Source organism: Vulpes lagopus, chromosome 2 (genome assembly GCF_018345385.1).
Source record: "Vulpes lagopus strain Blue_001 chromosome 2, ASM1834538v1, whole genome shotgun sequence".
Lineage (NCBI taxonomy): Eukaryota > Metazoa > Chordata > Mammalia > Carnivora > Canidae > Vulpes > Vulpes lagopus.
The window spans coordinates 72,125,704-72,153,313 of record NC_054825.1 but is presented as its reverse complement, the minus strand read 5'-3'; the positions used below and the strand labels follow the sequence as shown (position 1 = coordinate 72,153,313).

Below are 27,610 nucleotides of genomic sequence, written 5' to 3'. Positions count from 1 at the left end.
TGCATCTAATGAGAGTATCATATGGTTCTTGGTTTTTCTCTTGCTGATATGATGAATCACATTGATGGTTTTACGAGTGTTGAACCAGCCTTGTGTCCCAGGGATAAATCCTACTTGGTCATGGTGAATAATTTTCTTAATGTGTTGTTGGATCCTATTGGCTAGTATCTTGTTGAGAATTTTTGCATCCATGTTCATCAGGGATATTGGTCTGTAATTCTCCTTTTTGGTGGGGTCTTTGTCTGGTTTCGGAATTAAGGTGATGCTGGCCTCACAGAACGAATTTGGAAGTACTCCATCTCTTTCTATCTTTCCAAACAGCTTTAGTAGAATAGGTATGATTTCTTCTTTAAACGTTTGATAGAATTCCCCTGGGAAGCCATCTGGCCCTGGACTCTTGTGTCTTGGGAGGTTTTTGATGACTGCTTCAATTTCCTCCCTGGTTATTGGCCTGTTCAGGTCTACAAAGCTGTGGTCATCAAGACAGTGTGGTACTGGCACAAAAACAGACACATAGATCAATGGAACAGAATAGAGAACCCAGAAGTGGACCCTGAAATGTACGGTCATCTAATATTCGATAAAGGAGGAAAGACTATCCATTGGAAGAAAGACAGTCTCTTCAATAAATGGTGCTGGGAAAATTGGACATCCACATGCAGAAGAATGAAACTGGACCACTCTCTTTCACCATACACAAAGATAAACTCAAAATGGATGAGAGATCTAAATGTGAGACAAGATTCCATCAAAATCCTAGAGGAGAACACAGGCAACACCCTTTTTGAACTTGGCCACAGTAACTTCTTGCAAGATACATCCACGAAGGCAAAAGAAACAAAAGCAAAAATGAACTATTGGGACTTCATCAAGATAAGAAGCTTTTGCACAGCAAAGGATACAGTCAACAAAACTAAAAGACAACCTACAGAATGGGAGAAGATATTTGCAAATGACATATCAGATAAAGGGCTAGTTTCCAAAATCTATAAAGAACTTATTAAACTCAACACCAAAGAAACAAACAATCCAATCATGAAATGGGCAAAAGACATGAAGAGAAATCTCACAGAGGAAGACATGGACATGGCCAACAAGCACATGAGAAAATGCTCTGCATCACTTGCCATCAGGGAAATACAAATCAAAACCACAATGAGATACCACCTCACACCAGTGAGAATGGGGAAAATTAACAAGGCAGGAAACCACAAATGTTGGAGAGGATGCGGAGAAAAGGGAACCCTCTTACACTGTTGGTGGGATTGTGAACTGGTGCAGCCACTCTGGAAAACTGTGTGGAGGTTCCTCAAAGAGTTAAAAATAGACCTGCCCTACGACCCAGCAATTGCACTGTTGGGGATTTACCCCAAAGATTCAGATGCAATGAAACGTCGGGACACCTGCACCCCGATGTTTCTATCAGCAATGGCCACAATAGCCAAACTGTGGAAGGAGCCTCGGTGTCCATCGAAAGATGAATGGATAAAGAAGATGTGGTTTATGTATACAATGGAATATTACTCAGCAATTAGAAATGACAAATACCCACCATTTGCTTCAACGTGGATGGAACTGGAGGGTATTATGCTGAGTGAAATAAGTCAATCGGAGAAGGACAAACAGTGTATGTTCTCATTCATTTGGGGAATATGAATAATAGTGAAAGGGAATATAAAGGAAGGGAAAAGAAATGTTGGGAAATATCAGGAAGGGAGACAGAACATAAAGACTCCTAACTCGGGGAAACGAACTAGGGGTGGTGGAAGGGGAGGAGGGCGGGTGTTGGAGGGGAATGGGTGACGGGCACTGAGGTGGACACTTGACGGGATGAGCACTGGGTGTTTTTCTGTATGTTGGTAAATTGAACACCAATAAAAATTAATTAAAAAAAAAAAAGGAAATATCAACATGAACCATGATCTATTTTCTCTTTTAAAAAATGTGTATCTTGAACCCATCCACTAGAAATTAATTTAAACCAATGATCAACCCAGTTGCAAGAGACACCCATAGCCTCTAGAGATTACAGTCTCTAAATACCATTTCCCATGAAGAGGAATCAGGGCTTAATGGACAAATGGCTGATTCCAGCTCTGAAGCATGAAACAGACAGAATGAGCTTGGTACATGGTGTTGGACCAGAAAGTAAGGATGTTATCAAAGACTGCTGCAGTCTAGTCTTATCATGAAACCTGAGAGAGATTTTGTTGGCCAAAGATGGACAATTAAAAAGAAAAACAACTGTAATAATTGAGAGTTATAAAATATGTTAAATCCATTAACTTATTTATTTATTTACTTAAGATTTTATGTATATATTCATGACACAGAGAGAGGTAGAGACACAGGCAGAGGGAGAAGCAGGCTCCACACAAGGAGCCTGATGTGGCACTCGATCCCACGAGTCCAGGATCACGCCCTGAGCCAAAGGCAGATGCTCAACCGCTGAGCCACCCAGGCATCCCATATTTATATTTTTTTAAAGAGAAAGGTTATTAGGTCCTCTTTGGAATATATTAGGGAACCAACTCATTATTCTGAAAATTAGTAAATAGAAGAAAAGAATCAAGTATTATTCCTACTCTTCCTGTATAAAATATATCTCAAGTAACCTAATAGTTGGTGGGGTGCTTCTTTGGAGAATTATTCTAGCTAATAAATTAAGAAAAACTGATAGAATTAGAATAGTACACTTGCAACCCCAATGAAGTTTATACATCCTCCCCAATGAAGGATCTAGGCAATGGTTACTAATGAGTTGATAAAATCTAGGAGAAAAACCACTGGGAACTCTATAAAGGACGTATCAGGCTGACCATCCCTGAATCTCACTGATCAATCCTAACAATACTAATAAGATACAACCCAGATATTGCCTTCCTATGTGATGCAACAGGAAACATACTACTCACCTCTGAAGCACTCTGGCTAATTAAAACACAAGATCTAATGACCAGTTTACAGAAAATTCAGGGGATAGAAGAATATGTTAAACAAGGAGGGAGACAAACAGCTAACTCCAGAATATGAGAACTTCATGACAAATGATTCCATTTTTATCGATGACAATATGAACAACAACAACAACAACAAAAAACTGTAAGAAAAAAAATAAAGAGGGAACCTACAGAGTAAAAAGAGGTTTAAGAATTATATCCACCAAATGCAATGTGTGGAACCCTGTTTGGAACCAGATTCAAGTAACACAAAAATAAAAAATAAAATAGGAAAGGAGGGGCAAAATGGCTGAAGAGTAGGGTCCCCAGGTCACCTGTCCCCACCAAATTACCTAGATAACCTTCAAATCATCCTGAAAATCTACGAATTCGGTCTGAGATTTAAAGAGAGAACAGTTGGAACGCTACAGTGAGAAGAGTTCGCGCTTCTATTAAGGTAGGAAGACGGAAAAAAGGAATGAAACAAAAGGCCTCCAAGGGGGAGGGGCCCCGCGAGGAGCCGGGCTGAGGCCGGGGCGAGTGTCCCCAGGACAGGAGAGCCCCGTCCCGGGGGAGGAGGAGCTGCACCAACCTTCCCGGGTGGGAAGGGGCCCGCAGGGAGGTGGAGCAGGACCCAGGAGGGCGGGGATGCCCTCGGGCTCCCTGGGACACTAACAGGCACCTGCGCCCCAGGAGAGTGCGCCGAGCTCCCTAAGGGCTGCAGCGCGCACGGCGGGACCCGGAGCAGCTCGGAGGGGCTCGGGCGGCGGCTCCGCGGAGGGGGCTGTGGGGCGGGAGGCGAATCCAACAGCGCAGGCCCCGGAGCACAGGGCGCCGGGACACAGCCCAGGATCCGGCCTCCCCCCGGGACAGGCAGAGGATTGATGGCACAGGACAGCAAGGACACTCCTGTCCCAAGAGCAGATCAGCGGCCCCGCCCCGGAGCCTCCAGGCCCTGCAGACCGAGAGCTCCGGAGTTACGGCAGGGCCTGACTCCAGGGCTCCAGAGCTCGCTGCCCCCACTGGGGTTGTGCCTCCTGGGGCCTCACAGGGTAAACAGCCCTCACAGACCCCTGCACCAGGCATGGGGCAGAGCAGCTCCCCCAAGTGCTAACACCTGAAAATCAGCACAGCAGGCCCCTCCCCCAGAAGACCAGATACACAGACAAGTTCCAGGGGAAGTCAAGGGACTTAAAGTATACAGAATCAGAAGATACTCCCCCGTGTGGTTTTTGTTGTTGTGGTTGTTGTTGTTGTTTTCGCTTTTTGATTTGTTTGCTTCCCCCACCCCCTTTTTTTCCTTTCTTTTTCTTCTCTTTTTTTTTCTTTTATTCTTTTTTTATTTTTTCTTTTCTCTCCTTTCTCTCCTCTCTTTTTCTCCTTTTCCCAGCACAACTTGTTTTTGGCCACTCTGCACTGAGCAAAATGACTAGAAGGAAAACCTCACCTCAAAAGAAAGAATCAGAAACAGTCCTCTCTCCCACAGAGTTACAAAATCTGGGTTACAATTCAATGTCAGAAAGCCAATTCAGAAGCATTATTATACAGCTACTGGTGGCTCTAGAAAAAAGCATAAAGGACTCAAGAGACTTCATGACTGCAGAATTTAGATCCAATCAGGCAGAAATTAAAAATCAATTGAATGAGATGCAATCCAAGCTAGAAGTCCTAAGACAAGGCTTGACGAGGTGGAAGAACGAGTGAGTGACATAGAAGACAAGTTGATGGCAAAGAGGGAAACTGAGGAAAAAAGAGACAGACGATTAAAAGACCATGAAGATAAAGAGAAATCAACGACAGCCTGAGGAAGAAGAACCTACGTTTAACTGGGGTTCCCGAGGGCGCCGAAAGGGCCAGAGGGCCAGAATATGTATTTGAACAAATCATAGCTGAAAACTTTCCTAATCTGGGAAGGGAAACAGGCATTCAGATCCAGGAGACAGAGAGACCCCCCCACCCTAAAATCAATAAAAACCGTTCAACACCTCGACGTTTAATAGTGAAGCCTGCAAATTCCAAAGATAAAGAGAAGATCCTTAAAGCAGCAAGAGACAAGAAATCCCTGACCTTTATGGGGAGGAGTATTAGGGTTACAGCAGACCGCTCCACAGAGACCTGGCAGGCCAGAAAGGGCTGGCAGGATATATTCAGCGTCCTAAATGAGAAGAACATGCAACCAAGAATACTTTATCTAGCAAGGCTCTCATTCAAAATGGAAGGAGAGATAAAGAGCTTCCAAGACAGGCAGGAACTGAAAGAATATGTGACCTCCAAACCAGCTCTGCAAGAAATTTTAAATTTTAAGGGGGACTCTTAAAATTCCCCTTTAAGAAGAAGTTCAGTGGAACAATCCACAAAAACAAGGACTGAATAGATATCATGATGACACTAAACTCATACCTGTCAATAGTAACTCTGAACGTGAACGGGCTTAATGACCCCATCAAAAGGCGCAGGGTTTCAGACTGGATAAAAAAGCAGGACCCATCTATTTGCTGTCTACAAGACACTCATTTTAGACAGGAGGACACCTACAGCCTGAAAATAAAAGGCTGGAGAACCATTTACCATTCAAATGGTCCTCAAAAGAAAGCAGGGGTAGCCATCCTTATATCAGATAAACTAAAATTTACCCCGAAGACTGTAGTGAGAGATGAAGAGGGACACTATATCATACTCAAAGGATCTATCCAACAAGAGGACTTAACAATCCTCAATATATATGCTCCGAATGTGGGAGCTGCCAAATATATAAATCAATTAATAACCAAAGTGAAGAAATACTTAGATAATAATACACTTATACTTGGTGACTTCAATCTAGCTCTTTCTATCCTCGATAGGTCTTCTAAGCACAACATCTCCAAAGAAACGAGAGCTTTAAATGATACACTGGACCAGATGGATTTCACAGATATCTACAGAACTTTACATCCAAACTCAACTGAATACACATTCTTCTCAAGTGCACATGGAACTTTCTCCAGAATAGACCACATACTGGGTCACAAATCGGGTCTGAACCGATACCAAAAGATTGGGATCGTCCCCTGCATATTCTCAGACCATAATGCCTTGAAATTAGAACTAAATCACAACAAGAAGTTTCGAAGGACCTCAAACACGTGGAGGTTAAGGACCATCCGGCTAAAAGATGGGTCAACCAGGAAATTAAGGAAGAATTAAAAAGATTCATGGAAACTAATGAGAATGAAGATACAACCGTTCAAAATCTTTGGGATGCATCAAAAGCAGTCCTAAGGGGGAAATACATCGCAATACAAGCATCCATTCAAAAACTGGAAAGAACTCAAATACAAAAGCTAACCTTACACATAAAGGAGCTAGAGAAAAAAACAGCAAATAGATCCTACACCCAGCAGAAGAAGAGAGTTAATAAAGATTCGAGCAGAACTCAACAAAATCGAGACCAGAAGAACTGAGGAACAGATCAACAGAACCAGAAGTTGGTTCTTTGAAAGAATTAATAAGATAGATAAACCATTAGCCAGCCTTATTAAAAAGAAGAGAGAGAAGACTCAAATTAATAAAATCATGAACGAGAAAGGAGAGATCACTACCAACACCAAGGAAATACAAACGATTTTAAAAACATATTATGAACAGCTATATGCCAATAAATTAGGCAATCTAGAAGAAATGGATGCATTCCTGGAAAGCCACAAACTACTAAAACTGGAACGGAAGAAACAGAAAACCTGAACAGGCCAATAACCAGGGAGGAAATTGCAGCAGTCATCAAAAACCTCCCAAGAAAAAAAAAAAAAAAAAAAACAAAACTCCCAAGACACAAAAGTGCAGGGCCAGATGGCTTCCCTGGGAAATTCGTTCAAACACTTAAAGAAGAAACCATACCTATTCTACTAAGGCTGTTTGGAACGATAGAAAGAGATGGAGTACTTCCAAATTCGTTCTATGAGGCCAGCATCACCTTAATTCCAAAACCAGACAAAGACCCCACCAAAAAGGAGAATTACAGACCAATATCCCTGATGAACATGGATGCAAAAATTCTCAACAAGATACTAGCCAATAGGATCCAACAGTACATTAAGAAGATTATTCACCATGACCAAGTAGGATTTATCCTCGGGACACAAGGCTGGTTCAACACTTATAAAACAATCAATGTGATTCATCATATCAGCAAGAGAAATACCAAGAACCATATGATCCTCTCATTAGATGCAGAGAAAGCATTTGACAAAATACAGCATCCATTCCTGACCAAAACTCTTCAGAGTGTAGGGATAGAGGGAACATTCCTCAACATCTTAAAAGGCATCTACGAAAAGCCCACAGCAAATATCTTTCTCAATGGGGAAGCACTGGGAGCCTTTCCCCTAAGATCAGGAACAAGACAGGGATGTCCACTCTCACCACTGCTATTCAACATAGTACTAGAAGTCCTAGCCTCAGCAATCAGACAACAAAAAGACATTAAAGGCATTCAAATTGGCAAAGAAGAAGTCAAACTTTCCCTCTTCGCCGATGACATGATACTCTACATAGAAAACCCAAAAGCCTCCACCCCAAGATTGCTAGAACTCATACGGCAATTTGGTAGCGTGGCAGGATACAAAATCAATGACCAGAAATCAGTGGCATTTCTATACACTAACAATGAGACTGAAGAAAGAGAAATTAAGGAGTCAATCCCATTTACAATTGCACCCAAAAGCATAAGATACCTAGCAATAAACCTAACCAAAGAGGTAAAGGATCTATACCCTAAAAACTATAGAACACTTCTGAAAGAAATTGAGGAAGACACAAAGAGATGGAAAAATATTCCATGCTCATGGATTGGCAGAATTAATATTGTGAAAATGTCAATGTTACCCAGGGCAATTTACACGTTTAATGCAATCCCTATCAAAATACCATGGACTTTCTTCAGAGAGTTAGAACAAATTATTTTAAGATTTGTGTGGATTCAGAAAAGACCCCGAATAGCCAGGGGAATTTTAAAAAAGAAAACCATAGCTGGGGGCATCACAATGCCAGATTTCAGGTTGTACTACAAAGCTGTGGTCATCAAGACAGTGTGGTACTGGCACAAAAACAGACACATAGATCAATAGAACAGAAGAGAGAACCCAGAAGTGGACTCTGAACTTTGTGGTCAACTAATATTCGATAAAGGAGGAAAGACTATCCACTGGAAGAAAGACAGTCTCTTCAATAAATGGTGCTGGGAAAATTGGACATCCACATGCAGAAGAATGAAACTGGACCACTCTCTTTCACCATACACAAAGATAAACTCAAAATGGATGAGAGATCTAAATGTGAGACAAGATTCCATCAAAATCCTAGAGGAGAACACAGGCAACACCCTTTTTGAACTCAGCCACAGTAACTTCTTGCAAGATACATCCACAAAGGCAAAAGAAACAAAAGCAAAAATGAACTATTGGGACTTCATCAAGATAAGAAGCTTTTGCACAGCAAAGGATACAGTCAACAAAACTAAAAGACAACCTTTTAGTTTTCTCCCACAGAATGGGAGAAGATATTTGCAAATGACGTATCAGATAAAGGGCTAGTTTCCAGGATCTATAAAGAACTTATTAAACTCAACACCAAAGAAACAAACAATCCAATCATGAAATGGGCAAAAGACATGAACAGAAATCTCACAGAGGAAGACATAGACATGGCCAACGTGCACATGAGAAAATGCTCTGCTTCACTTGCCATCAGGGCAATACAAATCAAAACCGCAATGAGATTTCTCCTATGAATTAACTAATGCTTAAATTTTCAAACAAAGTTGGTTCTGAGCAAATACATTAAATACCTCACACCAGTGAGAATGGGGAAAATTAGCAAGGCAGGAAACCAAAAATGTTGGAGAGGATGCGGAGAAAAGGGAACCCTCCTTACACTGTTGGTGGGATTGTGAACTGGTGCAGCCACTCTGGAAAACTGTGTGGAGGTTCCTCAAAGAGTTAAAATAGACCTGCCCTACGACCCAGCAATTGCACTGTTGGGGATTTACCCCAAAGATTCAGATGCAATGAAACGCCGGGACACCTGCACCCCGATGTTTCTAGCAGCAATGTCCACAATAGCCAAACTGTGGAAGGAGCCTCGGTGTCCATCGAAAGCGAATGGATAAAGATGTGGTTTATGTATACAATGGAATATTACTCAGCCATTAGAAATGACAAATACCGGGATCCCTGGGTGGCGCAGCAGTTTGGCGCCTGCCTTTGGCCCAGGGTGCGATCCTGGAGACCCGGGATCGAATCCCACATCGGGCTCCCGGTGTATGGAGCCTGCTTCTCCCTCTGCCTGTGTCTCTGACTCTCTCTCTCTGTGACTATCATAAATAAATACAAATTAAAAAAAAAAATTAAAAAAAAAAAAAAAAGAAATGACAAATACCCACCATTTGCTTCAACGTGGATGGAACTGGAGGGTATTATGCTGAGTGAAGTAAGTCAATCAGAGAAGGATAAACATTATATGTTCTCATTCATTTGGGGAATATAAATAATAGTGAAAGGGAATAGAAGGGAAGGGAGAAGAAATGTGTGGGAAATATCAGAAAGGGAGACAGAACATAAAGACTCCTAACTCTGGGAAACGAACTAGGGGTGGTGGAAGGGGAGGAGGGCGGGGGCGTGGGGGTGAATGGGTGACAGGCACTGAGGGGGGCACTTGACGGGATGAGCACTGGGTGTTATTCTGTATGTTGGTAAATTGAACACCAATAAAAAATAAATTTATTAAAAAAATAAATTAAAAATAAATTCAAAAATAATATAAAATAATATAAAAAGATACAATATGGAAATCTGAAGATTATCTTGATATTTGATACTATTATGAAGGAATTACTGTATACTGTGATTAAGAGGAGAAGAAAGGAATCTCTGACACTTAGGAATACATACTCCTACATTTCCAGTTAAAGGATGCCTTCATATAATCTGGGGAGGAAGAAGAAGGGAAGATGAATACACTGGGAACAAGATTGGCCATAAACTGATAACTATGAAGCTGAGTGATGAGTACATGGGTATTCATTATACTATTCCATTTTTGTTTTTTTTAGTTTTTTAAAAAATGAGTATTGCCAAACCACATGCCACAGCCACTGAGAGTATATGGCCAAACCACCACCCTCCTTGAGCTTTAACCCCTTCATTTGCAAAATGGGTGTCTTATCTGTTCCATGGGGATATGGTGAGACTAAAATAAGATATATAATAAACCCGGAAGAAAACTATACAATACTATATAAAAAGTTATGTTATTGGGCAGCCCAGGTGGCTCAGCGGTTTGGCACTGCCTTCAGCCCGGAGCATGGTCCTGGAGACCCCGGATCGAGTCCTGCATCGGGCTCCCTGCATGGAGCCTGCTTCTCCCTCTCCCTTGTCTCTGCCTCTCTCTCTCTCTCTGTCTCTCAATAATAAATAAACAAAATCTTAAAAAAAAAAAGTTATGTTATTAATGGCCAAAGCAAGAGAGGGCAGGGTCTTGCTATACTAATGACCTAAAAAGATAACAGATATAACTGCTTCAGGAAATAAAAAACTATGCTGGCTCAAGAGACAGTAAATCACATGACTTTAAGGCTATCATTTACAGAAAGATTAATATCTTTAGATCTAAATCAAATGCTGAAGAATAAGGGAAATAAACAAAGTATTCTGATGAGAAGAAGCATTAGGCTAGGATCTATGTCTCTGAAATCACTGCTATAAAGTTGAAAGAAAATAGAAGAATCCAAGGTTCTTCATAACCAAATTTTGCATAAAAACCAAATTTTGCAAAGAAGAAGAGAAGAAGAAGAAGAAGAAGAAGAAGAAGAAGAAGAAGAAGAAGAAAAAGGAGAAGGAGGAGGAGGAGGAGGAGGAGGAGGAGAAAGAAAAAAAGAAAGAAAGAAAGAAAGAAAGAAAGAAAGAAAGAAAGAAAGAAAGAAAGAAAGAAAGAAAGAGGAAGGAAGGAAACCCTGGTAACTCTAAGTTAGGCAGCAAAGTGAACCATGGTTTTTACACTTTGAAAGTGACTACATACAGTTCAGATGGCAGTGTGTGTATATGTGTGTGTGTGTGTGTTTTCAGGGGCAGAGGCAGTTGTCAAAGAGAATGGGATTGTTTCCCTCTTCTCCCTGCAGTGATCATTACTTCAAAATTCCCTTTCTGAATTTCCTTCCTCTGTTCTCCCAACCCAACTCCACTTTCCATCTAGGGATCAGAGCTATGTTAATGAAAGAAAAATGAAAAAGGAATGCATTTCTCCTATGAATTAACTAATGCTTAAATTTTCAAACAAAGTTGGTTCTGAGCAAATACATTAAAAACTAGAGTCCTTAGGGTAAACAAAGAGAGGAAGGGGAAGGGACAGAGACAGGGCAAGACTCATATCCAGCAATCCATGGGGGGATTGAAAAAACTTTGCAATGATGACAATCAACGAAGATATGGACCAACTAATAAAACAGTTGATAAGAACCCTTCCATCTTTGAAAAATCTGTGTCAAACCTGTTTTTAAAAATTCTATCTGCATAGTATAAAACATTCTGAGATAATACCAAAAATTTTGCTTTTATTCATATCCACTGAAATTAGGTACTTTGATCAAAACTGAAGTATTTTAAGATACATTTCCAAGTAACCTACCTGTAACTGCATGACCACATAGTTGAATCGATCATTCCTCCCACAGCCAATAAATCTACAAACATGGTCTTTCCCTGGATTAAAGACAGAAGAGAGGAGAAAAAGGTTATATTATGGTTTCTCTTTTAAAATATTAATAATTTGTTTTTCTGTATAGTCTTTTATAATTGAATATAAAGGATCTATCTTCAGAACCTTAATAGGAAATCTGTATTATTCAAATTTTCTACCCACCTCCCCCTGAACCCTCCACTGCTCCATGTGTAGTCAAATACATATTTACTGAATGAATAAATAAATGAATGATAATTTATTTGGGAAGAATTTTTTTAAAGGTATTTTTTATTTATTTATGATAGTCACAGAGAGAGAGAGAGAGAGAGAGGCAGAGACATAGGCAGATGGAGAAGCAACCAGGCTCCATGCACTGGGAGCCCTACATGGGATTTGATCCCGGGTCTCCAGGATCGCGCCCTGGTCCAAAGGCAGGCGCTAAACCGCTGTGCCACCCAGAGATCCCTATTTAGGAAGAATTAAAAGTCATTTAAGATCAAGTTGCCCACATACTATACATATGAAAACCGAGAAGAACAATAAATAAGAATTCTGTTACGAATATAAATCTGGGGTGGTGATGAACATAAATCCTGAATTTTAGATATGGTCTGCCATTCACCAATTTATGACTTCAATTGCTTAATCACTTAATCCTTCTGGGCCCCACTGATTTGGATTAGTTCAGTGCTTTTCAATTTTAGTTTTACCTATGAAATCCAAGGAGGTATTGGCTAGGGCGCAGAGGAAAGCAGAGACGGAACAAGCAGAAATCTAGGGTCTGGCCCTGATTCAACAAAAGCAAACAAAGGTCCTAAAAACAGATCAAGACTGGTAGGCCCCGTGGCCAGAAGAAGTGGAGAACAGTGGCTGGAGAACAGTGAATGAAGGGAGAACAACATAAGAAGATGCTGGAGAAGCAAGAGGCACGAGGCCCTGAAACATCTTTGACTTCATAAGGAAAGTGAACCACATGCAGATGACAGTGTTTCTCAGCTCTGGCTGCTTGGCAGAATCATCTTGGGAAGGTTTTTCAATTCTTAAACTCTGGGGTGCCTGGACGGTTCAGTTACTTTGGCTTAGATCATAATCCCAGGGTCCTGGGATCAAGCCCTGCATTGGGCTCCCTGCTCAGTGGGGAGCCTGCTTCTCCCTTTCCCTCTGCCACTCCTCCTGCTTGTGCTCACTTACACTCTCTCTCTCTGTCGAATAAATAAATAAAATCTTTAAAAGAATAAAAATCCCTAAACTGTTTACTGATTCAGAATCAATGGAGAAATATACAGAAAGGAGCTTTTCAAAAGTTCTCTAAATGATACAAAAGCAGATGGGCCACAAAATCTACTGCTTGGTAATGAGAAGCATCTAAAAGATTTTAAGATAAGGAAAAACACACTTAAAACACTGTACTTTAGAACACTGCTGTAGTGGCAATGAGGACAGATTAAACAGAGGTCAGAAAGGTCACTCTGGGAACAGTTACAATATCCCAAGAAAGAGAATAGGGTTTAAATTTTAAGTATTATAGTAGAGACAAGAAAAAACAGGATAAATATAAGAGATAGTAAAGACAGTTTTTGACTAGAAATTGATACAATTAAATGGTAAGTTGTACCAAAATAAGAGAACATAATACAATAGGTTGTACAGGCTGTAAGGGATTAATAGAATGTTGACTTTAAGGACAACCTGTTGAATTTAGCAGACAACTGTAATTTCAAGCTTGCTGCTGAGTGAAAAGCTGAGCTGTAGAAATACAGCTAATGGGAAACCATTAGTTCATGGAAGGTAGAGAGAACTACAAACATAGATGGACAATTGTCAAGTTGGAAGAATATAAAGAAATATGAAAATTAACCTAAGAACAAAATTTTACAAAATGCAACATTTACAGCATGGACAAAAATAAAAGGAATGAAGGAAATTAAGTATTACCTGGAGAGGTATGAAGAAAATATGAGAAAGGGGTATTACAGAAATATAATGAGAAGAGCATTTTAAGGCAAAAGTGGCCAATGGCAAATGCTACAGAAAGGCTGAGAAGCACTAGTTAATATAAAAAGTTAGGAAGTCACAAGTGAGTGGAAGGGTGGCAGCCGGTCTTTAATGGATTAAAGTATAAATCAAGTATGACACAGTGAGGACAATCTTTGAAGTTTGCCTGTAAAGTGAGCAAGTCATATGCTAGAAGGGCAAGATTTGTTAGATGAATGAGAAATATAATTCAATATCCCCTGCCCGCCAAAAAAGTTTTCTACTGACTGACTTAAAATTTAAATATAACCCAGACTTGTTTTAGTTAATAATTTAACTTCTTTTGCATCTGGGTTATCACACTATTCTCTTACTCTCTGTGCTTTTATTGGAAAGGGTTGGAAGTAGCAAGAAATAAGTGCAATGGAAGAAATAATTACCAATGTGTACAATGCATGTTTATCACTTTACATGTATCTTCCAAATGTTTACAACACCATGTCACCTAGTAAATTGCTGTAAGAACGAAATGATGAAATGATGGCCAATTAGCAACTTACTCTTTCCCTCAGCTTCAAAGGAACAATTTAAAAATCATTTAGAAGTATTTTCTTGTTATCCATTCTTCAAGATTCCACGTTCCTAGCATATAACATTTAAATGAAGGATCTCTATTACAAAGACATTTCGACTGTCTAAAAACAAAAGGTCATACTATATTTAACTCTTCTTGGAATGCTCTTTCAAAAATATCTTTATGGTACATTATACCAAAATAATCTCTCAATAGCAAAAACATCCTGCTTTTAAAAAAGAGAAAAGAAATCAAATAAATTGTAGACCCCTTCCTGGGTAAACAAAATACAAAGTCAACAGCAAATTGTTTGGGATTCACCAATACATCTTCATTGCTTTAGGTAAGAGCTTAATGAGTTCTTACCTCATACTTTATAGCATAGTGTACTGCTCTTGTATTTTACATACATGCAATTAATGAAAATTCTTAAAGTTAGCTTAATAATATGCACAGATTTTTAGAAGCATGGAGAAACTACAATTTAACTGGAACTGTAATTCTTCACCACCACTTAGAGTGTTAAAATAATTTGTATTACTATACAAACTGAAATACCACTCCAAGAGTACTATCTTGTTCAGGTAATTAGCACAGTACCAGGCAAATAGTGAAATGCCCAGTCAATATTTGTGAATAAACAAATTAATATCAATAATGGTAGCTACTAAAACATGCATAATATGCAAGCATATTGTGCCAGGCATTATATTAAGTGCTTTACATGCAGTTAATCCTCATAGCTTAAGTATTTTATTTTCCCCATTTTTCAAATGTGAAGAATTAAGCAAAATAATCTTTAAAAATGAAGGGAGCAGGGTAAGTTATATTTGAAGAGAATGCTAATAATTCAAAATCATTGCTGTAGAGAAAAGAAAACACAGAGACCCAGCTTGACAAACCCAGAATATATCAGGTGAGACCTAATACTGGCATTTAGATAAGAGTCCTAATGAGAATCCAGATACCAGAACTATAGCAATCTTTATGGTAAATTAGGCAGTCTACTAGGTCATATCTAGTTAAGCAACAAGACAGTCTCATGCTATGCACTGCTAGGTCTGACCATGACTCCACATTCATAAAAATAGTTACTCAACTTCATGCACAGTGAGATTAGAGGAGAGGTCCAGAAATATTACAGAAACAACTCAAAGACCCTAGGTAAACCATTTTATAAACTTTTAAGAACTCCTAATATAAAAGATATCTAACCTTTTCTTAAAAGATTTTGTTTTGGGGCACCTAGGGGGACTCAGTTAAACATCTGCCTTTGGCCCAGGTCATGATCCTGGGATCCTGGGATTGAGCCCTGTATCAGGCTCCTTGCTCAGGAGTCAGGAACAGTCAGGAGTCTGCCTCTCCCTCTGCCTCTTCCAGTCCCTCCCCACTGCTTGTGCTTGCTGTCTCGCGGGTGCAAATAAATGAATAAAATATTTTTTTTAAAAATAAAAGATTTTATTTTTAAGTAATCTCTACACTCAACATGGGTCTCAAAATCACAACTCCAAGATCAAGAGTTGCACACCTTACTGACTGAGCCAGCCAGGTGCCCCACCCCAGCCCATGACTTCTAAATAATCTTAATGACACTCTAGGGCAGATCTGGTATTGAAGTGGTATCAAACCCAAGCCAATCCTCATTTTATTCCTACTTAATTAACTCTCATGGGTTCTTTTTTTATTTTTTTTTAAGATTTATTTATTTATGCATGAGACAGAGAGAGACCGGCAGAGAGAGAAGAAGGCTCCCTGCAGAGAGCCTGATGTGGGACTTGATCCCAGATCCTGGGATAAGGCCCTGAGCTGAAGGCAGATGCTGAACCACTGAGCCACCCAGGAGTTCCCCATAGGTTCTTATTAATGTACATAAAGGCACCAGAACATGATAGATACATAATTTCATCATATTTAGGTGATACTGTTTTTATTTGCTTCTCTGACCCTTGGACTGTAAGTACTTCTAGGGTAAGGACTCTAGTATCCAGCTCTGCACAGGATACACACTAACTAAACAATGAATACGTTTTTTATAATACCTTAATTGGAACATAATTAACATACTACCAAATTCACACCTTAAAAGTGTAATTCAATTGTTTTTAGTATATTCGCAAAGTTGTAAAACCACCACCACAATCAACATTAGAACATTTTCATCAGCCCTACCTACCCCACCAAAAAACCGATACTCATTAGTTGTCACTTCTATTTGCCCCTGCAACTCTCCCAGCCCTATGAGAGTCAGCCCCACTAAACTATTTTCTGTCTCTACAGATTTGCCTATTCTGGACATTTCACATAAATGGAATCATACTATAAGTATTTTTGTGACGGCTTCTTTTACCAGCACAGTGTATTCAAAACTCATCCATATTGTAGCATGTATTAGTATTTCATTTCTTTCTCTCTTTTTTTTTTAAGATTTTATTTATTTATTCATGAGAGACACAGAGGCAGAGTGAGAAGCAGGTTACCTGTGGAAACCCTGATGTGGGACTCAATCCCAGGACCCTGGGATCACATGAGCCTATAGCAGACACTCAACCACTGAGCCACCCATGCGTTCTTCAATATATCATTCTTTTCATGGTCAATAATATTCATTATATAGCTATACATATTTTTTTAGTCATTTTACCAGTTGATTGTCCATTTAGGTTGTTTCCACTTTTTGTTATGATTAATGCTACTATGAACATTCACATAGAAGTTTTTGTGTAGACATGCTTTCACTTCATCTTGGATATATATATATATATATATGTGTGTGTGTATATATATATATAACTGGGAGTAGAACTGCTGGACATTTGGTAACTCCATGTTTAATCTTAAGCAGTCCATAGGAACTGTTGGACTGCTTTCCAAAGAAGCTGTACATTTTATATCTACCAGTAACATATGAGGCTTCTAATTTCTCCACATCCTCACCAACTCTTGTTATTATCTGTATCTTTTTATATTGCAATCATCTAGTGAGAGTGAACTGATATCTCAGTATAGGTTTGATTTACATTTTCATAATCAATAATGTTGAGCATCTTTTCATGTACTTATTGACAATCTGTAGATCTTCTCTGGAGAAATGTCTATTTAGATCCTTCGCTGACTTTTAAATTGGGCTATCTCTTTATTACTGAATTATGAGTTCTTTATTTAGTATAGATAAAGTCCCTATCAGATGTATGATTTGTTAATATTTTCTACTTCGTGGGCTGTCTATTCACTTTTCTTTTTAAGATTTTTATCTATTTATTCATGAGAGACACACACAGAGAGAGGCAGAGACAATGACAGAGGAAGAAGCAGGCTCCTCTCAGGGAGCCCGATGCGGGACTCAATCCCCAGATGGGGATCATGCCCTGAGCCTAAGGCAGACGCTCAATTGCTGAGCCACACAGGCGTCCCTGTCTATTCACTTTCTTGATGGTGATCTTTGAAGTACAAAAGTTTTTTTTTTTAATTTACTTATTCATGAGAGACACACAGAGATAGGCAGAGACATAGGCAGAGAGAGAAGCAGGCTACCCATTGGGAATGGGATGCGGACCCCATCCCAGGACCCCAGGATCATGACCCAAGCCAAAGGCAAATGCTCAACCACTTAACCACCCAGGTGCCCCAAAGCACAAAAGTTTTTAAATCAGATGAAGTCCAATTAATTTATTTTTTTTATTTTGCTGCTTTGTGGTTTTAGCATCATATCTAAGAAATTATTGCCTAATCCAAGGTCATGAAGACTTACATGTATGTATTATTCTTCTAAGAGTTTTATATATCTAGTTCTTTGGTCTACTTTGAATAAATTTTTTTAAAGATTTTACTTTTAATTTTTTTTTAAATTAATTTATTTATTTATGATAGTCACACAGAGAGAGAGAGGGGCAGAGACACAGGCAGAGTGAGAAGCAGGGTCCATGCACCGGGAGCCCGACGTGGGATTCGATCCCGGGTCTCCAGGATCACGCCCTGGGCCAAAGGCAGGCGCCAAACCGCTGCGCCACCCAGGGATCCCTACTTTTAATTTTTTAAAAGTAAATCCTACATCTAACATGGGGCTCAAACTTATGACGCCGAGATCAAGAGTCTCATGCTCCATAAACTGAGCCAGCCAGGTGCCCCTAATTTGAATAAATTTTTATAATGGTACAAGGTAAGGGTCCAAGTTCATTCTTTTGCATGTGTATAACTGTGTTGGAAGACACACTCCTCTTGTGTTCCTCCTTACTCTCACACTACTACCATACTCACAATACTTTTTGACACCAGATAGTGGGCTTTCCACACATGGAGCTATTCTCCTAGACACCAGCTGGGTGTCCTATAATTCAGTTCAATTCTAATAGTATCTACCTAGAGTTTGCATCAGATCCCCACACTGCCCCCATTTCAAATGCCAATCACAAGTCCCAGGTTGTATAAATTACCCCCTCCTTAGGTTTAACAATTTGCTAGAACAGCTTATAGAATTCAGGGAGATACTTACATTTACCAGTTTATTTTAAAAGATAAAGAATACAGATGAACAGCTGGATTTAGAGACACACAAAGAAAGATACGTGAGAAGTAGTGCAGAACTTCCATGCTCTTTCTGAGTGTGCCATTCTTCTAGGATCTCCACGTGTTAACCAACTCAGAAGATCTCTAAATCTCGTACTTCTGGAATTTTTGCTATTTCCCAGAGGATGAGGGTGGGGCTATAAATTCCAAACTTCCAATCAAGAACTTGTCCTTCTGGTGACCTGCCACCACCCTGAAGCTAGAGTCCACCAAGAGTTGCTTCACTGAAACATGAGACATTCCTATCACTCAGGAAATTCTAAAGAACATAGGAACACTGTCAGGAACCAGTTTGCTGGCCAAATCTGGTCTAAGACCAAACAGCAGAACAAAGGATGCTCCTAGTGCTCTTATCACTTAGGAGATTACATGGATTTTAAGAGGTCTGTGCCAGGAACTAGGGGCAGAGACCAATACATGTGTTGTGTATTCTTTAACAATATCCAATGGAGTTGTGCTGGCACCATTTGTTGAAAAGAATCCTTTTCCCAATGGATTGTCTTGGCACCTTTGTCAATGGTGCCAAAATCAATTGACCATTATGTGGTAATTTCTGGATTCCATTGATCTATATTTCTATCCTTATTCCAGAACCATAATGTATTGATTACTATCGTTCTGTAATAAGTTTTGAAATCAGAAAATGTAAATATTGCAATTTCATTGTTCTTTTTCAAGACTGTTTTAACTATCTGGGGGTTCCTTGCAATTCCATATTAATTTTAGAATCAGCTTATCCATTTCTACAAAGAAGGCAGCTGCAATTCTGATAGGGACTGTGTTCAATCTATAGGTCAGTTTTAGGAGTGCTACTATCTTAACAATATTAAGTCTTCCAGTCTACAAACACAAGATATCTTTCCATATATTTAAGTCTTACTTTTTCAAAAATGTCTTATAATTTTCAGAATAGAAGTCTTATACTTCTTTATTAAATTTATTCCTATTTTATTCTTTTTGATGCTATTGTAAATGGAGTTGTTCTCTTAATACCATTTTTGGATTATTGCTAACACCTAGTAAGACACAGAATCTTTTTATATTTATCTTATTTCTTGCAATCTTGCTGAACTTGTTTAGTGGCTCTAAAGTTTTTAGTGGATTCCTTAGGATTTCCCAAAAATAAGAGAGGGTCATCTGTCAATAGAGCTAGTTTTACACTTCCTTCCAGTCTGGGTGCATTTTATTTCATCTTCTTGACAAATAGAAGTGGCAAGTGCAGAATCCTTGTCTTGTTCATCATTACCTTTGGGGGAAAGAGTGTGTTTTACTGGATTTTTTTTGGTTTTCGTTTTTGGGTTTTTGTTATATAAGGCCCTTATCAGGATAAAGAAGTTCCTTTCTATTCCTAGTTTGTGAGTATTTTTTATCATGAAAGGGTTATTGGATTTTGTTAAATGGGTCTTCTGTGTCTTCTAACATAATCATGTGGTTTTTGTCTTTGATTCTGTTGGTAGTGTATTATACTAATTTTCATATTTTATTTTATTTTTTAAAAATTTTATTTATTTATCCATGAGAGAGAGAGGCAGAGGCATAGGCAGAGGGAGAAGTAGGCTCCATGCAGGGAACCTGATGTGGAACTTGATCCTGGATCTCCAGGATCATGCCCTGGGCTGAAGGCAGCACTAAACCACTGAGCCACCCGGGCTGCCCTAATTTTCGTATTTTAAGCCAATATACACCATATGCAAAAATCAACTCAAGATAGATTAAAGACTTGAATGTAAAACCTGGAGCCATAAAGCTCATAGAAAACAAAAAAAAAACATAAGGGGTAAGCTCCTTAACACTGGTTTTGGTAATTTTTTGAATTTGACGACAAAAGCAAAAATAAACAAGTGGGACTACATCAAATTATAAAGCTCCTGCACAAAAAAGAAAACCATCAACAAAATGAAAAGGCACCTACTAAATGGGAGAAAATATCTGCAAATCATTTATGTGATATTATGTGTATCCAAAATACATCATGAACTCATACAACTCAACAGCAAAAAACCTAAACAATCTGATTTAAAAATAGGTAGAGGGCCCGAAGAGACATTTTTCCAATGATAGTAACATGGTCAACAGGTACATGAAAAAGTGTTCAATATCACTAATCATTGGAGAAATGCAAATCAAGGCCACAATGAAATACTACCTCATATCCATTAGGATGACTATTATCAAAAAGACAAGAAATCACAAGTGTTGGTAAGGATATGGAGAAAAGAGAATCCCTGTGCACTAACTGCTAAGAATATAAATTGGTGTGGCCACTAGGAAAATAGTACGGAGATTCCTTAAAATAAAAATAGTTTCTTAAGAAACAAAACAAATGGACAAAGGGGGAAAAATGATACAACCCCCCCAAAAAATTCTTAACTATAGAAAATAAATAAATGTTTACCAAAAAAGAGATGCACGGGAGATGGTTGAAACTAGTGAAGGGGATTAGGATTGGCATTGTCTTGATAAGCACTAAATAATATATGGAACTGATAGGTTACTATATTGTACACCCAAAACTAACACAGCACTGTATGTTAACTACATTGGAATTCAAATTTTAAAATTAAAAATAGAACTACCATATGATCTAGCAGTTCCATTTGTGGGTATATACCCAAAGAAACGAACTCATTATCTTGAAGAGATAACCCATGCCCATGTTCAATGCAACATTATTTACAATAGCCAAGACATTGAAACAACTTACGTGTCCATCTATAAATGAAAGGGTAAAGAAAACATAGTATGTATATACACAACAATATTATGCAGCCATAAAAAAAATAAGAAAATCTTGACATTTGTAGTAAAATGGATGGATCTTGAGACCATTATGCTAAGTAATATAAATCAAAGAAAAATTTATATGTAGAATCTAAATAAACCAAAATTCATAGAAACAGAGAACAGACCAGTAGTTCCCAGAAGTAGGGGGTGAGAGGTAGGGGAAATGGGTAAAGGTGGTTAAAAAGTTCAAACTTGGGCAGCCCCAGTGGCTTAGCAGTTTAGGGCCGCCTTCAGTCCAGGGCCTGATCCTGGAGACCCAGGATGGAGTCCCATATCAGGCTCCCAGCATGAAGCCTGCTTCTCCCTCCCTCTCTCTCTCTCTCTCTTTTCTCTCTCTCTCTCTCTCATGAATAAATAAATAAAATCTCAAAAAAAAAAAAAGGTTCAAACTTCAGTTGTAAAATAAGTAAATCTTGGAAATGTAATGTACAGCATGTACAATACTGTTTATTTGAAAGTAGGTAAGATCATAAATTTTAAACATTCTCATCACAGGAAAGAAATGTAACTGTGCAGTGATAACTAACTAAACTTGTGGTAATCATTTTGCAATATATATATCAAATCTTTATGTTGCACATAATACAAAGTTGTATGTCAAATACATATATATTTACATATATTTAATATATATTAAATATATTATCATATATATTTATATATATGAAACAGAGGGAAAAAAAGAGGATTCAGATCAAATGTCTATTATTCTACACCTCTGGATCTTTCAGTTTGGTGTGGAATGAAAAGTACATCTGTTCAAAACCACCTGAGGTAAGTACCACTTGAGCTTTTTCACTTGCTAGCTTGTTACTTAATCTCTAAAAGCCACATGATGAGGGCAGCCCAGGTGGCTCAGCGGTTTAGAGCCACCTTCAGCCCAGAGCATGATCCTGGAGACCCGGGATTGAGTCCCACGTCGGGCTCCCTGCATGGAGCCCTCTTCTCCCTCTGCCTGTGTCTCTGCCTCTCTCTATATCTCATGAATAAATAAATAAATAAAATTTTTAAAATAATAAAGAAAATAAAAGAAAATAAAAAAGAAATAAAAGAAAATAAAGAAAATAAAAGCCACACGATGAGTAACAAAACCACTTACCTTAAAGACTTATTACACAGGTAAATCAGCTAAGGTATGTCTAAAATATACCAACTGGCACATACTAAATGCTCAATATATCTTCCTATTATTATCATTAGTGATTATGAACGCAAGTTTTAGAAAGAGAAAGATCTAAGCTAAAATTCTGGCTCTTTATTTTACCACTTTTGTGACTCTGGACAGATTATTTAATCTCTCTTAGGCTGTATTTCCTCAATTATATAATCAGGGGAAAGTTGTGGTAAGAATTAAATCAAATAATATTCTTTAAAAATATACATTTAAAACAATGCCTGACACAGAATAATACATGATTGTTAGCCTCTTCATTACATAATAGGTACAAATTGCTTTCTAAAGTGGTTGTACCAATTTATACTTCTCCCATCAGGACACAAGGAAGCTTTCATTTCTTTATCTTCACCAGCCCTTGGTACTGTCAAAAACTTTTTTGTTTTTGCCAATCTGAAGGGTATGAAACAGTGTCTTGCTACACAATTTTCATTTCTCTAGTTTCCTTTCTCTAGTAAGATTGAGCATCTTTTCATCTATTTATTAATTGTTTAGGTTTCCTCTTTTGTGAATTGCCAGTTCTTATACTTTGCTCATCTCCTCTCTGTCCACTCCTGTGACTGCCTACCTTGGCTAGGACATCACTATGTAATAGAGTATTTACCTGAAATCCTAAACCTCCATGTTCCCCAAATATTTCAAGGCCCTCACTGGTTCCCTGCCACTACATCTTTTCTCTTCACATTACTGGTACCATTAACCTCTCACATAAAGACTCAAGTCCACCTCACTCTCTCCCTTAGGCTCAGTAGGAAATATTCATGGAGCTCTAGCCATTACCATACTCTCAATGCCATCAACCCTTCACCTTTGCTGCTAGTCTTGTCCTGACCTAACTCCTTGGTTCTGACAGCTGAGCTTCTGCCTAGTTTCCCTTGTCAATGCTCCTATGGATCTTTTTATACATTCCTCTTTTTTTTTTTTTTTTAGATTTTATTTATTTGACACAGAGAGAGAGAGAGAGAGAGAGCATAAGCAGGGGGAGCAGCAGGCAGAGAGGGAGAAGCAGACTCCCCGCTGAGCAGAGAGCCCAACACAGAGCTTGATCCCAGGACTGTAAGATCACGATCTCAACCAAAGGCAGATGCTTGACCCACTGAGCGACCCAGAGGCCCCTACATTCCTCTTTTATATATTTTATACATTTTTCTTATAACTTATCATTCCATAATGTCATTATTCATTCTCAGTGTCAGTCTAACTTGACTGTGAACCCCTGAGGACTCCTACCTAGCTCCTAGCATACTGTCACATTTATCAGGTGTCTAGGAAGGAAAGAAGGGAGAATGAAAACAAGCATTTATAAACTAGTATCCTGGGCTTTCTAGGGCTAAGACCATCTTCTTCCCCCTCTACTGCTCCTCTTCTCACCCCTAAAGGGCCAATGTCTACCTTAGAATGATACGCATGAGCTCACTTTTTATAAATACCCTACTGGACTTGCCTGATGATGACTCCTCTAATGAATTACCACCTATTACCTATTGACAAGCTCATCTAGCACTGTCTCTTCTAGACTCCATCCATTCTGTCACATGACTTTACTTTAGAAAACATATGTCCCATAATGTCACCAGCCACACACTAGTCATAAGATAATCTTCCCAAAATATTGTTTTTATGTCATTTGCCTACTTAAGAAACTATAAACAATAATGCCTACAGAAATACCACTAAAATAGTGAACCTGAACTCCTCCACAAAACTACTAGAACTGATGAATGAGGGAAATCCCTGGGTGGCTCAGCAGTTTAGTGCCTGCTTTCAGCCCAGGGTGTGATCCTGGAGTCCTGGGATCGAGTCCCACGTCAGGCTCCCTGCATGGAGCCTGCTTCTCCCTCTGCTTGTGTCTCTGCTTCTCTCTATATATATATCTCATGAATAAATAAATAAAATATTTTTAAAAAACTGATAAATGAATTCAGTAAAGTCTCAGGATATAAAATCAATATAAAGAAATCTATAGCGTTTCTATATACTAATAATGAAGTAGCAGAAAGGAAAATTAAGAAAATAATCCCACTTACATTGCACAAAAAATAATAAAACACCAATAAACTTAGCCAAGGAGATGAAAGACCTGTACTCTGAAAACTATAAAACAGTGATGAAAGATATTGAAGATGACACAAACAGAAAGATATTCCATTTTAGTGTATTGGGAAAACAAATATTGTTAAAATGTCCAAACTATGCAAAGCAATCTACAGATTAAGGCAATTGCTATTAAAATGCCAACAGCAGGGCAGCCCTGGGGGCTCAGCGGGTTTAGTGCCTCCTCCAACCCAGGGCGTGATCCTGGAGACCCGGGATCGAGTCCCACATCAGGCTCCCTGCATGGAGCCTGCTTCTCCCTCTGCCTGTGTCTCTGCCTCTCTCTCTCTGTCTCTATGAATAAATAAAAATGTTTAAAAATATATACCAACAGCACTTCCCACAGAAGTAGAACAAATAATCCTCAAATTTGTATGGAACCACAAAAGACTCTGAATAGCCAAAGCAATGTTGAGAAAGTAGAACAAAACTGGAGGTATCACAATCCCAAATTTTAAGCTAGACTACAAAGCTATAGTAATCAAAACAGTACGGTACTCACACAAAACAGACACACAGATCAACAGAACAGAGCAAAGAGCCCAGAAGTAAACTCATGATTATACTGTCACTTAAGCTATGACAAAGGAGGCCAGAATATACAATGGGAAAATAACAGTCTCTTCAACAAACGGTGTTGGGAAAATGGGACAGTAACTTGTAAAAGAATGAAACTGGACCACTTTCTGACAAAATAAACATAATACATACACAATAAACATACACAAAAATAAACTCAAAGTGGATTAAAGACCTTAAACCATGAAAATCTAAGAAGAGAGCACAGGCATTAACTTCTCTGACAGTCGCCATAGCAAAATTCTTCTAGGTATTTCTTAAGGCAAGGGAAACAAAAACAAAAATAAACTATTGGGACTACCATCAAAATTAAAAACTCTGCACAGCAAAGGAAAGAACAAAAAACTAAGACAACCTACTGAATGACAGATACATTTGCAAATTAAGTATCTATTAAGAGATTAGTATCCAGGACACCTGGGTAGCTCACAGCACGATCCCAGAGTCCCAGGTTCAAGTCCCATATCCGGCTCCTTGCATGGAGCCTGCTTCTCCTGTCTCTGCCTCTTTCTCTGCCTCTCTGTCTCTCATGAATAATAAAGTCTTTTAAAAAAAAACAGAGATTAGTATCCAAAATATATAATTTTTTGAAAGATCTATTTAAAAGATTTATTTAAGAGAGAGAGAGCGCGTGCACACATACACACACACACACACACACACACACACACACACACACAAGCAGGGGGGAGGGGCAGAGGGAGAAGGAGGAGCAGACTCTCCACTAAGCAGGAAGCCCAACACAAGGCTCAATCCCAGGATCCTGGAACCATGATCTGAACCAAAGGTAGACACTTAACCGACTGAGCCACCCAGGTGCCCTAAAAATATAAATTTATAAAGCTCAACACAAAAAAACCATATAATTTAATTAAACATGGTCAAAAGATGTGAACAAAAAAGTCAGACAGATGGCCCACAGACACAGGAAAATATGCTTAACATCACTAACCACAAGAGAAATGCAAATCAAAACGATAATGAGATATCACTTCACACTTGTCAGAAAGGTGAAAATCAACAACACAAGAAACAAGTATTGGTGAAGATGTGGAGAAAAAGGAGTACTCCACTGTTCAGGGGATGGGAGAATGTAAACTTCTGCAGCTGCTGTGTAAAATGATATGAAATTTCCTCAAAAAGTTAGAAATAGAACAGTATTCACACTACTGGGTATTCACCCTAAGAATATGAAAACACTAATTTGTAAAGATGTATGCACCTCAATATTTATTGCAGCATTATTTACAACAGCCAAATTATGGCAGCAACCCAAGTGTCCATTAATAGATGAATGGAAAAAGAAGATGTGATATGTGTGTGTATGTGTGTGTGTGCATGTGTGTATATGTGATGGAATATCACTCAGCCATAAAAAAAGAATAAAATCCTGCCATTTACAACAGCATGGATGGATCCAAAAATATAATGCGAAGTGAAAGAAGTCAGTTGGAGAAAGATAAATGTCATATAATTTCACTCATATGTGGAATTTAAGAAACAAACAAAAAAGAGACAAAATATCAGACTTGGGGTGCGAGGATGGCTCAGTCAGTTGGGCGCCTGCCTTCAGTCAGGTCATGAACACAGACTAGTGGTATCAAGCTCTGTGTCAGGCTCCTTCCTCAGCAGGGATCCTATTTCTCCCTTGCCCTCTGCCTGCCACCTCCCCTGCTTGTGTGCGCTCTTTCTCTTTCTCTGTCAAATAAATAAATAAAATATTTTAAAAAATAAAACAAAAGGGGCACCTGGGTGGCTCAGTGGCTGAGCATCTGCCTTTGACTAACGGCATGATCCTAAGCGTCCTGGGATCAAGTCCCACATCAGGTTCCCTGTGGAGCTTTCTGTGAAGCTCCCTATGCTTCTCCCTCTGCCTCTCTGTGTCTCTCATGAATAAATAAATTAAATCTTTAAAAAACAAACAAACAGGGCAGCCTGGGTGGCTCAGCAGTTTAGCGTCTGCCTTCGGCCCAGGGCATGATCCTGGGGACCCGGGATCGAGTCCTACATCAGGCTCCCAGCATGGAGCCTGCTTCTCCCTCTGCCTGTGTCTCTGACTCTCTCTCTCTCCCATAAATAAGCCACAGTAACTTCTTGCAAGATACATCCACGAAGGCAAAAGAAACAAAAGCAAAAATGAACTATTGGGACTTCATCAAGATAAGAAGCTTTTGCACAGCAAAGGATACAGTCAACAAAACTAAAAGACAACCTACA

The 27,610-nt window shown here is 38.9% G+C and overlaps 1 protein-coding gene across 3 annotated transcripts in view; it reads right to left on the bottom strand.

Annotated features, from left to right (window-relative positions):
- The window catches only part of TTBK2 (tau tubulin kinase 2), a 177,961-nt gene that overhangs the window by 80,737 nt on the left and 69,614 nt on the right, over positions 1-27,610 (bottom strand). For all 3 annotated transcript variants that reach the window (XM_041744228.1, XM_041744230.1, XM_041744229.1), the window contains one exon: positions 11,598-11,671. In XM_041744228.1, the coding sequence (XP_041600162.1) occupies positions 11,598-11,671 (74 nt within the window). The remainder of the gene's footprint in view (positions 1-11,597; positions 11,672-27,610) is intronic.